The 12,597-nt window shown below is 46.3% G+C and overlaps 1 protein-coding gene across 2 annotated transcripts in view; it reads right to left on the bottom strand.

The window, feature by feature from the left end:
* PGGT1B (protein geranylgeranyltransferase type I subunit beta) overlaps positions 1 to 9,099 on the bottom strand; it is a 64,686-nt gene extending 55,587 nt beyond the window's left edge. Inside the window, exon 1 of one of the 2 annotated variants that reach the window (XM_006134477.4) lies at positions 8,923 to 9,099. In XM_006134477.4, coding sequence (XP_006134539.1) covers positions 8,923 to 9,050 — 128 coding nt within the window. In that variant the 5' untranslated portion in view covers positions 9,051 to 9,099. The remainder of the gene's footprint in view (positions 1 to 8,922) is intronic. The other variant, XM_006134476.4, reaches the window with a different exon arrangement.
* Between the last annotated feature and the right edge of the window lie 3,498 nt (positions 9,100 to 12,597).

Raw genomic sequence — 12,597 nt, 5'->3', positions numbered from 1 at the left:
TGCCGGACCAGAGAGTGCCGGATTAGAGAGGTTCAATCTGTAGTGTCAATTTAACAAAGACATGCCTAAATACAGAGATATAATGCAGCAGACTGTCCACAGAAATCTCCCACTTGAAACCAAATTTTTATCAAAGAGCGTCAGTGGTGGGCATCCTGCAGCATCCTCACCTGTGCCAACGGCCCCCCCCCCCCCCCATCTTCCCTTTTCCCCCATGCACCTCTCACACACTGGAGCACTGGAACTCTCACTCCTACTCTTCACTGCGAATCTGCTGATTCCCACTCTGCTCTTTTCCAGAGCTGAAATGCTGTGAATTGCATGACTGACCAAATCGCTGGGAAGGGGAGGGGTGGGACAAACCACGAATCAGCAGATTTGTGTGCTCTGAAAGTGCTGGGAGGGACAAGGAGTAGGAAAAGTGGAGCGCCAGTTCCCCAGTGTGTGAGAAGTACATGAGAAGTAGTACAGACTGAGGCTGCAGGTGGAATTCCAGGGGGCCATAGGTTTCTGCGGCCCACTGAGGTGAAGGAGGGCCACTCATGTGGCCCACTCCCTATTTTTGGTTGCCCATCACTGCTCAAAGAACTTGGAACAGTGCAAGATTAATTCTTCAAGGTTTCTTACCAGGGTACCTTCAGATGATTACTGGTAGATCTGTGACATCACACCAGCCTTTGTAAACAATATCACAGCAAAACCATCATTTAGAGCAGGGGTGGGCAAAAGGGCCTCTGCAGGCTGTATCCGGCCCCAAGGCGAGGCAGGGGAGGAGGAGACTTCACTCGCTCCCCTACCCCCAACCCTGATTAGCCTTGGGGTGGGAGGAGTGTCCCTGCACTCCCGAGAGGAGCGTGTGGTGTTTAGAAGCGTCATGCACTTCTGTCAGGGTGGGAGGAGATTTAGCATGCTTCCCCGCCCCCAACCGCTGATTGGCCAGGGCGCAGAAGAGAGAGCCGCAAAGTCTCCTTGCACCGCCTGCGGCATGGGAGCCTAGGGGAAATCTTAGGGGAGGGGGAAAGCAAAGGTGCTCCCCCACCCTCAGACCAATCATGGTCTGCGAATGAGGAAGCAGAGAAGTATCCTGACCCCACCCCTTCCGGTGTGTCCCGGGGCCACTTCAAAAATTTCTGAAGTGGCCCCGGCAAAAATTATTGCTCACTCTCGATTTAGAGTCAACAAAAAGGAAATTAAAAAATAATTAAGTTCAACTAAATTAAAAGATTATCCAGTTTTGGTAGCCAATATTTTCCAAACTTGACAAACATCTCAAGAGATCATCTGTGAGCTAGAGCATAAGGCAAATTCTGAAAGATCCTTTTTACATATTACGCTACATGGCTAATTGAAGACCATACCAAGTCAAATAGGAACAAGCAACACAGGAAATAAACAATGATGCATCACAAACTTCAAAGAGTCTTTACAGATAAAGAGTCTGAAAAAATCAAATCAAGGGTAAGAAGATCTTACGACCTTCTCTTTGTAAAAGAACTCTGAAGCACACTCAGTGTGATGGTAAGAAATACATCACTAAATTCTATAACTGAACAGTTATCTTTGCTTCTGCAGCACACAATAATTAAAATTAAAATAAATTTACGTAATTGTTGTCTTGTGGTTTCATCATGGAATCCAGAATCTGAGTTTTCATCTTTGTAGTCACATTTAGTTCTCCAGTGGTCCTGAACAAGTCACAGCCTTTGATTCAGCATTCCCATTGCTAAACTAGGAATAACATTTTGTCCACACTCCAAAGATTACTGTGAGGATTACATAACATTCATAAATTACCATGTTATAAATCAGGGCTACTCAACATACGTCCTGGGGCTGCATGCGGCCTGTGGTGTGGTTTGGATTTACGCAGGGTTCAACACGCGGCCCGCAGGTGGGAGCCAAAACAAAAAAGTAGTCAATACAATGGTCTTCTGTTGATATAAGTTTTAGTAGTTAAATTCCTGGACTGTAATGGCTCAATAAAATTCTGTCAAATGGGTGGAAATCAGGTAAATATTGCATTTTATTAATATCAATAGAACTGACCTAAATGGGCCCTGCATGTTGCGTAGTCTTGCCTTAATCTTTGTATTCATGCCCATCAGTGTGAAAGAAGCTATTTGCATACATATTTGCATGTATATGCAACCACACTTAAATTGCGGCCCTGGCATGTGCTGAGAGTATTATTGTGGCCCCCTGGGACTTCCAAATTGAGTAGCCCTGCTATAAACTGGTAACTTCCACTGATTTAACATATTGATATTTCAGTATCATGCCCCATTATACAGTAGTCACAAAATACTACTTATGTTTAATTATTTAAATACTTAATAGAAGCTACAGTGCAGTTAAAGATTCTTATTACCACTAAACTGCCAGTAAATGGAGGGCTCCAAAAAGTTACGTTCCTGCTAAGCTGTGTGGTTGTACAGCTTCCCATTAAGCCCCATGCAGAGGCTCCAGCCTGCAATAAGGAGAGATGCCACTCTCCAAGCCCCAAAGCTGCTGCAGCCAGAGGAGAGGGGTCCTTCCCCGAAGACCCCAAGACAGAGCTACCACTGGCAGGAGAATACCATGCTAGGGCCAGCAGGGAATGGCTCTTTCCCACAGCCAGGACAGCTCCATGCTGGGGCCAGCCCGGAAGCAGCAAGATCAACAGTTCCGGACCCACGGCACATGGACCACAGGGTTCCCACATGCTGCAAAGCCTCATGCCCTCCCCACTCAGGAGCCGGACTTGCTGACTGCTTCCAGGGCACAACACGGTGTCTCAGGACAGGGAGGCACCTTGCCTTAGCACCTGCTGACCAGGAGCCACCTAGGTAAGCCCAAACCCCAACTCCTTCCCCCTGACACCCCCAGAGCCCAGAGTCCCTCCTGCACCCCAAATCATTCATCCCCAGAATGCCAACCCTCTGTCCTAGCCCTGAGCACCCGATCCCTGGCTCCACATTAGAGCCTGCACCGCCAGCCAGAGCCCACATGCCCTTGCACCAGGCCTGAGCCCGATAGCACCACTTAGAAACCCTTGGCCTCACTCCCACCACGTGAATTTTGTTACAGGCACCAATATGAAGGTGGTGGCTCCTGTGCATTTCAAAGGGAGAGGCAGAGTGGGGGTGGTGGCACAGCAGGATAGTGAGCACCCCGCTTATCGACTAATCGAGTAGTCAAAGGAAATTCCATTGATTACTTGATTAGCTGATTAATAGAAATTTAACATCCCTAATAGGAAGGGAAAAAATATAATGTCTAGCTCTGTTTCCCAGATAATAGCAAATATCGGAAATTGCAAATATTGGGAAAAATCAACTATAATTAGGCAGGCCAACAAAGAATCTGAAGCACATCTAGCAAAAGACAACAGCAACTTTTTAAAGTATATCAAAAGCAAGAAACCTATCAATCAGCAGAGCCACTGGACTGCTGAGGTGCTAAAAGAGCATTAAAGGAAGACAAGGCCGTTGTCTTTACATTTGCCTTCACTGCAGAGGATGTGAAGGAGAGTCCCACCCTGAGTCTGAGTTTTAGGGAACAAATCTGAAGAACTTTCTCTGATTGAGATAACAATACAAGAGGGTTTATATATCAAATTGATGAAATAAAAAGTTACCATAACCAGATGATATTTACCCAAGAGTTCTGAACAAAATAAAAAAATGAAATTGCAGAACTTCTACCAATGGTATATAACCTATGATTTTAATCAGCTTCTGCTCCAGATGCCTGGAGGATAGCTAATGTGACGTTAATTTTTTTTAGAAGGCTCCCAAATAGGGATGTGAAAGGTTAACCGGTTAACTGGCAAGTATCATCCAAAACGGGTAATCATCAGGCACTTAGACAAACACTCTTTTTGCTGGGAAAAGGTAAACAGAGCTTTTGCAAAAGAAAATCATGCCTCGCCAAACTATGAGAGCTTTCCAAGATGGTTAATAGTCATGTGGTCAAGGACGATTCAATGCATAAACAGGCAGTCCCCGAGTTACGCGGATCCGACTTATGTCGGATCCACAGTTACGAACGGGGCTTTTCTCGCCCCGGAGGACGGGAGCGGCAGGACACCCAGATGCGTCCTCCGGGGCGAGAAAAGCTGCTCCCCATCTCCTGGTCAATGCAGGCGCGCTTGGGCTGTCCCCCTGCGGGCGTGCTCCGCGGCTTTGCTCCCCGTCTCCCTGGTCTGACCAGCAGACCAGGGAGATGGGGAGCAAAGCCTTGGAGCATGCCAGCTGTGGGACAGCTGCAGCGCGCCTGGACTGTCCCGCTGCCCGCATGCTCTGCGGCTTTGCTCCGGGACTCCCAGGTCAGCAGACGAGGGAGACGGAGCAGAGCCGTGGAGGACTTGGGCAGTCCTGCCACCCCCGTCTCTCTGGTCTGCTGGGGGGGGAGGGTGCAGCTAGTGCCCTCCCTCCCCCCAGCAGACCAGGCTTTTCTTGCCTACCTCTGGGGTAGAGCAGCTGGGGGCTGCCGGGTTGGTCCCGCAGCACCGCTCCGGACCAACCCGGCAGCACCCCAGCTGCTCTGCCCCAGGCGTCCCCAAGTCAGCTGCTGCTGAAACTGACCAGTGGCTGACTACAGGAAGCCTGAGGCAGAGTTGCTCTGCCCCGGGCTTCCTGGAATCAGCCGCTGATCAGTTTCAGCAGCAGCTGACTTGGGGACGCTTGGGTTTCTTAAGTTGAATCTGTATGCAAGTCAGAACTGGCGTCCAGATTCAGCCGCGGTTGAAACTGATCAGTTTCAGCAGTGGCTGACACCAGTTCCGACTTACATACAGATTCAACTTAAGAACAAACCTACAGTCCCTATCTTGTACGTAACCCGGGGACTGCCTGTAGTTTACTTTCAGAAAGCTGTAGAGGAGATCCCTCACCAAAGTCTCTCAAGCAAACTAAGCAATCATGGGACAAAAGGAATATAAGACAGAAAAAATAAAGGACTGGTTTTCAGAATGGAGAGAGGTAAATAGTACTGTCCCAAAACATCTGTACTGGAACCAGTGCTGTTCAACATACTCATACATGACCAGGAAGTAGCAAAGTTTGCACAGCATATTACAAAATAACTTAAAATAGCTAAGTACAAAGCAGACTGAAGAGCTACAAAGGAATCTCAGCAGCTCCCTTGGAGCTGCCTGCCCCCTCTCCCACTACCTCTGATAAAGAGGTGGGTGGGAAGAGAGGAAGGAGATAGTATGCACAGGGAGCAGTGTGATGGGGCAGCAGGAGCCAGCTCCCCACGAGCACTGGTTCTTGCGAAGCTGCCTTCCCTCTCACTCTGCTGCCTCAGAAGCAGCCAGCACAGGAGGAAGGTAGAAAGGGTGGGGAAGAAGAAATTGGAGCTGGTGCTCCATATTCTATTATGAAATATAGCGTGAGAAATTTCAGCAGTTACACATTTACACAAATAAATGCATTTTAACATCCCTAGCCCATTTCTTAAACCCTTCATGCAGTTCCAGTCACCCCAAAAAGATGAGAAAAATGGAAAAGGTACACAATAAAGAAACAAAAATGTTTAGGAATATGGAACAGTTTCTATGTAAGGAAAGATTAAAAACACAGACTATTCAGCGTGGAAAAGGTCTATAAAATCAATGATGGTGTGGAAAAACTGAAAAAAGTATTATTTATCCCTTTCACATAACATAGAAACCAAATGAAATTTAAAAAAAAAAAAAAGACAGCAGCTTTAAAGCAAACAAAAAAAAGTACTTCTTCGCACAACACATAGGTCAGTCTGAGGAACTCATTGCAAGGGGATGTTATGAAGACCAAAAGTACCTGAAGAATTAGACAAATTCATGGATGACAGCGCCATCAAAGGGTATTAGCCATCAAAGATGGTCAGAGACACAATCCTGTGCCCTGGGTGTCCCTAAGTGTCTGACTGCCAGATGGTGGGACTGGACAAAGAGGGATGGACCACTTGATAATTTCCTCCTTCTCTTTGTTCCCTCTGAAGCACTTGATATTGGCCACTGTTGGAAGACAGAATACTGGCTCGATGAACCATTGATCTGGCTCAATACAGTCTACCATATTCTCTTACGAAATAAACAGCCCCATATTGGCCCTAAAGTGATAGATGTGATCTATTAGGTCTTTTCCCTCCTTAGGAAGGCCTTCATGAAAAGCTGACCTGTTTGTCATTTACCCATAGATCCATGGCATCCAACATTCTAGCCACATGTGGCTATTTGACCAGGTGACTGCGGCTAGTTCGCTACAGCAGTAGCCACTATAGCAGCTATTGCTTCAGAACTGGTTGGACACCACAGCCATAGATCAATGTAATTGTCTCAGATATTTTTCTCTTAGCTCCTCACAAGCTCAAACAGACATTTTACCTTCCCGTTTTTTCCCCCTCTCACTAGTTTATTTGGGGTTTTCCCTTTGAGTGATATTCAGTGAATCTTCCTAAGCTGCCAGAATAGATAAAACTTTTTTAGAATTTTTTTTAAAAATAAACCTGTTTAAAATGTATGATAATTTATGTTACAGTCTAAACATGCCATTCACATTATTTAAATAAAACAAATATGGTGAAACAAGTTTCCAACCTTTATGAGTTAACGTATGCTTTTTATATTCAGCATGAGGGAGTAAACACTTAACTTCTGACACCAACTCTTATAAATAGCACAATGTGTCATATTACAAAAACAATGAAGCAATTTCCAGTCTTTGTAATGGAGTGAATGACAGTATTTACTCCCCTACCTAGATATCAGTAGTCAGCCATAAAGAAAAAACGTGTGTTTATTTTTTTATCAGATCACACAATGCTTGAGTCTGTTAATCAAAGTAATTAGAAACTACATTCTGAAAAATGCTAATGTGGATTTAAACAATTATGTAGAAAGAATCAAGTAATTTTACTCCAATAAAATCTTGGTTTTGAAATCCAATTTCAATCCAAATGCAGCTTTGAAACAGTCTCAATCAAAAATTGGGTATCTAGTAAACAAGTGTGATATAGTGGGGATGCTATCTACTTCTGTAATCCTGTTGTCACTTTGGTGTTGCATTCACCATTTATCTTGTGGGGTTATAGGAGATCCTACTGTCCTATGCTGCTCTGTAGTGACACTGTGTGTGTGCCACAGTTTCCCCAGGCCCTGCAGCACTAGCTGCATGAGGAGGGGGAGGCTGGGTGTGACTCACTGGGGAAGTATGTTCAGTCTCTCACTCCTAAGGCCCAGGTGACAGCAGTAACATCTTGGGCCAGGAAGGAGGACAATGGAGAAGGCAGGGTTGCCTGGGGCTGGTGAGCAGAGGCTGGGAGTGTGGGTCAGTGTGGGCTAGGAGAGTGCAGAGGCTGAGAGCGGGAAAAGGGATGAGGGGCCCAGGAGCCCTTTCCCCCGCAAGAGAAATAATGCTGCCTGCCCTGGTTCCTGGCTAACATCGATCTTAAGCTACACTGCATCTCTGTGAACCAATAAACCTTCTGACTCTACTGGCTGGGTGAGAGTCACACCTGGCTGTAGATGGGGGTGCAGGGTCGGGGACCCCCCAATGCGCAATCACAACAAGAAAACACATCATTAACATTTTCTACTAGAATACTTAATTTCTGCATTTTGTATATGAATAAACATATATTGTACTATATAATTAATTTTAATAGACTTTTTCAGTATGGTGCAGTCTCTTGGTTAGCAAAAAGAATGATCAAAAGTAGTGTAACAGCTATATCTAGTTGTAAATAATATTTTAAATGTGTCTTAATGGATGTATGAACCAACGAGAATTTCTCTCAAAAAAAATCTTGAAAGCATACATCAAAAGTTAGATTATAAAACATGTATTTCTACTCTCTGGTTTAAATCATTGCTTTCAAATAAGTGACTTAATTCAGCCTGCATGCCTGCTGACCTTAAAGACACAGAACAGGAGTTCTTTCTAATGTACGGTGGAGAGCCACAAGGACTAGAAAGATCACTTGTTTATCCCAACTTTCTCTTGGTTACCTTTGTCCCAAAGTGCCAGGTTGGGAGAACAAAAACTGCAGTATTGTGGGTGCTTTTGCTTCTCTGTTCCATAAAAATGCTAGCTTAGGAACAGCCATGACATTTTACCAGTGACAGCCAAACCTTCATGGTCAAAGAATAATTTGACAGGAACACATGTATCTTATAGGGATGTTAGATATTGGTTATTTTAGTAATCTTATAGCTGCAACAATTTGTAATGATTACACGACTACCAAAATACTCCCGGGCGGGGGGACGGGGACGACATGGCTAGCAGGCCCCTGTATCTGTGGGAGGTGGTATGAGGAAGCAGGCTGCCCCACATACTGCTGCCTCTCTGTATCTAACTGGGGAGACAGGAAGGCAGGCAGCAGCTCTGGGGAACCAGCATGCACAGGGAGTCTATTTAGCGTCCACACACACCACCTTGCTGCATCTGATACAGTGTCTGCAGTCTCTTGGATTAACCAATAAGACTAGACTTACCGGTTATCATTTAAATGTCTGTATGTTAGCATCCCCAATATCTTACCTACACCTCATCCCTGCACCACCAGCAGGGCAGCTGCATGGGCGATCGTGCATTAGCACCGGGTTCCCTCCCTCCCTCAGGGCTGGGGCAACCACCCGCAGGAGAGGACAAGCAGCTCACCGCTCCCTACCCAGAGCCCTGGCACGAGCTGTCCCTGAGCGGCAGCGAGCTGCCTGCCCAGTCCGGCGCGCTAACGGGATCGGAGACCAGCGGCTGCCCTACAGCGGGACTCGTCACTGGAGGCTAAATCCAGAGGCCGCGTCACAGAACAGATCCCGCCGCCGACACGCGAACGGGCGGGATCCCCAGCCTGGAGGCGGCCACGAGCACAGCCCGACCTTGCGGCGCCTGGAGGGGACCCGGAGACCGCGCCAACGGGCCCCTCCGCGGCGTCTGCCCCCAGCGCGGCCGGTACCTGCTGGTCTCCAGGGACGAGTATCTCTCGGGCAGGATCTGCAGGCAGCGCTGGAAGAAGCGCACGTGCCGCTCCTTCAGGAAATCCAACCGCTCCTCCTCCCCGCAGCCCGGATCCTCCGCCGCCATCTTTGCCGCCCTCCCTACCCAACCCCGGCGCGCTCAGTGACCACTTCCGCCGCGGCCGGAGGGGCTCGCTCACGTGATCTGGGCGCGCACGTCCTCCAAGACGAGAGACGCTTCCTTGTCACGTGCCTCGGGGCTGCAGCACTTCCTGCGTGGAACCGAGCATGCTCAGTAAGAGCTGCTGCCTTCACTCTCCCCGCACCTTCTCTTACGTGGCGTCAGGCGCTGCTCCCAGCTCTTTACAATCGCTTAAAAGCGGCGCAGGGGCGCGGGGCGCAGCGGCCGGTTCTGTTAACGGCCTGGTGGGGCCCAGCGCGGACTGGAAGGGCGAATCGGGCGGGGGCGGTGATTGGAGCTGGGGGGAAGCCGGTGCCAGCACCTGTACTCAGGTCCCCCCCCCCCCCCCCCCGGGAGGGGCAAAGGGGGTAACAGGTGCCAAGGGTGCAGATCTGGGGGCAGGGCGGAGAGGGGGTTTTATTGCCCTTCTCACACAGACGCGTGCCCAAGCACAGGGCCGCTTCCCGGCTGCTCTAGCAGGTACAGCTGCTCGAATTGCCCTGCCAGCCCCGCAGCTCTTCTCTGCAGTGGGGCAAAATGCTGCAAGTACTTCAGGGCACATGTAACATATTTTGAAGATTTAAAAGTCTCTATGCAGGTAATGCTGTACATAAAGTCTCATAATAGCTACAAATACACCCAGGCTGCGTCTAGACTGGCACGTTTTTCCGCAAAAGCATTTGCTTTCGTGCAAAAACTTGTCAGCTGTCTACGCTAGGTGCTTGATTTTGTGCAAAAGCACTGCCATTCTACTGTCTGAAATCAGTGCTTCTTACGCAAATGCTTTGACGATCCTGTTCGGGCAAAAGCCCTTTCCCGGAAATGTTTTTGCGCAAGAGGGCCAGTGTAGACAGCTAAAAACAGTTTTGCGCAAAAAAGCCCCGATGGCGAAAATGGCAATCGGGGCTTTCTTGCGCAAAACCACGTCTTGATTGGCACAGACGCTTTGCCGCAAAAAGTGCTTTTGCGGAAAAGCGTCTGTACCAATCTAGACGCTCTTTTCCACAAATGCTTTTAACGGAAAGACTTTTCTGTTAAAAGCATTTGCGGAAAATCATGCCAGTCAAGACTTAGCCCCTTATGCATGGGTTCCATTGTTTGAGAACAAATAACTGTTCTTAACTCATTTTGGGGTGCTGAGTTCAAAGATTATATCCATTTTTGCCCATGATGTACAGATTTTCTGAAAACTGGAGTCTACTTTTTCAAAAAATGCTATTATAATGCTTTATACATTATATGCAGTGACTTATTTTCAAGAACTTGAATGCAAAAATACCTCGAACTGATTGAATTCGTCAAAATGAATGCCATCTAGTTTAATTTAATGTGCCCAGATGCTGACAGTGTTGGAGGCAATACTGAGTATCCACCAGAACATGTCAGTAATGAGCCACAACTTTTCACCCAAAGTGAATTTAATGACTTGGTGAGAGACCTGGATCTGCCTAAAGATTCTGCTGAGCTTTTGGGATACAGACTTCAAGCGAAGAATTTGCTTTCCTCTGGAACAAATTTTGCTTGGTACGGAACCGCGAGAAAGAGTTTGTTCCATATTTTTCTATGGATGGTCTGTTTGGTATACTGCAATAACATTGCCTGATTAATAGAAAGCTTGGGGACAGCTTACTAACCAGGTGACTGAAGACTGTTTATTGACTCTTCAAAAACAAGCCTAAAAGGTGTTCTACTGCATAATGGCAATCAATATGCCTCTGTGCCTATTGCCCATTCTGTCCACTTTAGAGAAACCTATGGAAATCCTGACCTTCTCCTTGGAAAAAGGTGCATTGTCCAGAGCATGAATGGACTGTATGTGGAGATCTGAAGGTGCTGTGTATGCTGCTTGGTCAGCAGGCTGGTTACACAAAAATGCCATGCTTTTTATGCAAATGGCATAGCAGAGCAAGAGATCTTCATTGGGTAAGGAAACAGTGGCCACCAAGGGAGAGTCTGACTCCCGGGTCCAAGAATATAATTCATGAAAAACTGATTGAACTCAACAAGGTACTGCTACCTCCACTCCACATCAAGCTAGGTTTGATGAAACAATTTGTGAAAGCATTACCCAAGAACGGTGACTGTTTCAAGTACATTTGCAACAAGTTCCCAGCTTTGAGTTACCAAAAAGTTAAGGAGGGTGTCTTTGTGGGTTCTCAGATCAGGAGACTGATTCTTGACACTAACTCTGAAGAAGCCATGAATGACACAGAGAAAGACGCTTGGGTAGCCTTCAGAAATGTCTTACAAAACTTAAGGAATAACAAAGATCCTGATTAAAAAAACATTGTTGGCAACATGCTAAACATATATGAAAGACTTGGATGCAACATGAGCTTGAAAGTTCATGTTTTGCTTTCCCATCTGGATTATTTTCCTGAAAATCTTGGAAGTGTCAGTGAAGAGCAAGGGGAAAGATGTCATCAGGATATCAAGATGGTGGAAAAGAGAAATCAAGGACGCTGGGATGTCAACATGATGGCTGATTACTGCTGGTCTGTGCAAAGAGAGACTGATGGTGAAATGAATAAAAAGTTGTCAAAAAAGCATAGATTCAGTCACATCTAATCATTTAAAATTACTCAGTTGTTAAATTCACACTTTGCTCCTTTGTTCTTTAAACATGGGCTTACCACAGACCTTCTAAAAGAACTATAACTTACTATTTACCAAGTTTTTAATGCATACGGTGAAATAAAAAGTATGAAAAATGTCCATTTTCTTTTTAATTTGTGAAAAATCCTTACATTATAGAGCAAAATGGATGTCATTTTAAAAATCAGCATAGCAAAATTATGTAAAGTCACTAATTTTTATCAAAACAATTTAAACTTTGTTTCAATTTGCAGACCTGTGATATTTGTCTTCTCTTGCAGTGATTTCCTGAATTGCGTTCCCATCCTTCTAACCCATTTTAATGCTCCTTTATAAATGTTAATTCTATTACCCTTATTAGGGGGCTGTGCCCTCTCCTCTTGCCCAGAACATTCACCTCCTTCACATTCACCATTAGCTCCTCACTCATCCCCCAACCCTCCCACAAAATCTATAAGCCCCATGCTCTAAGAAGTATTAATCTGGCTCTCATGGGAAGCCCTGAAGCTTGGCCCCCTTCCACTTGCGTAGCATGAATGAAGTGAAATGAGCATCCCCCTCTTTCTTTTTTTCTTGCTTCTGAAGAGGGGGCCAAATCTCTTGGGGGAGGAGGGGTTCTCCTCCTCTAGGGGCAGGTGTTATTGAGAGATTTTTTGTTTTTTGCTTCTTACCTCCAGACAAGGGTTGTCAAATTAAGAAAAGACCCCCAGCCTCATATGCATTGAAGATAGGACAGACAGACATCTCCATTAGTATACAAAATGGAGAACAGCATGTCCAAAGCATGAACCACACTGAACTATGGGATACCAAAAGCAGGAAAGCACTGCCTTGTGGGAAATCTCTGCTCCAGATTAAGGAACTCACGTCTGCAGACACCCAGATCAGTAATTATCAG

Source organism: Pelodiscus sinensis, chromosome 6 (assembly GCF_049634645.1).
Source record: "Pelodiscus sinensis isolate JC-2024 chromosome 6, ASM4963464v1, whole genome shotgun sequence".
Lineage (NCBI taxonomy): Eukaryota > Metazoa > Chordata > Testudines > Trionychidae > Pelodiscus > Pelodiscus sinensis.
Note: the sequence above shows the minus strand (reverse complement) of the source record. Positions and strands in the feature narration are given on the sequence as shown.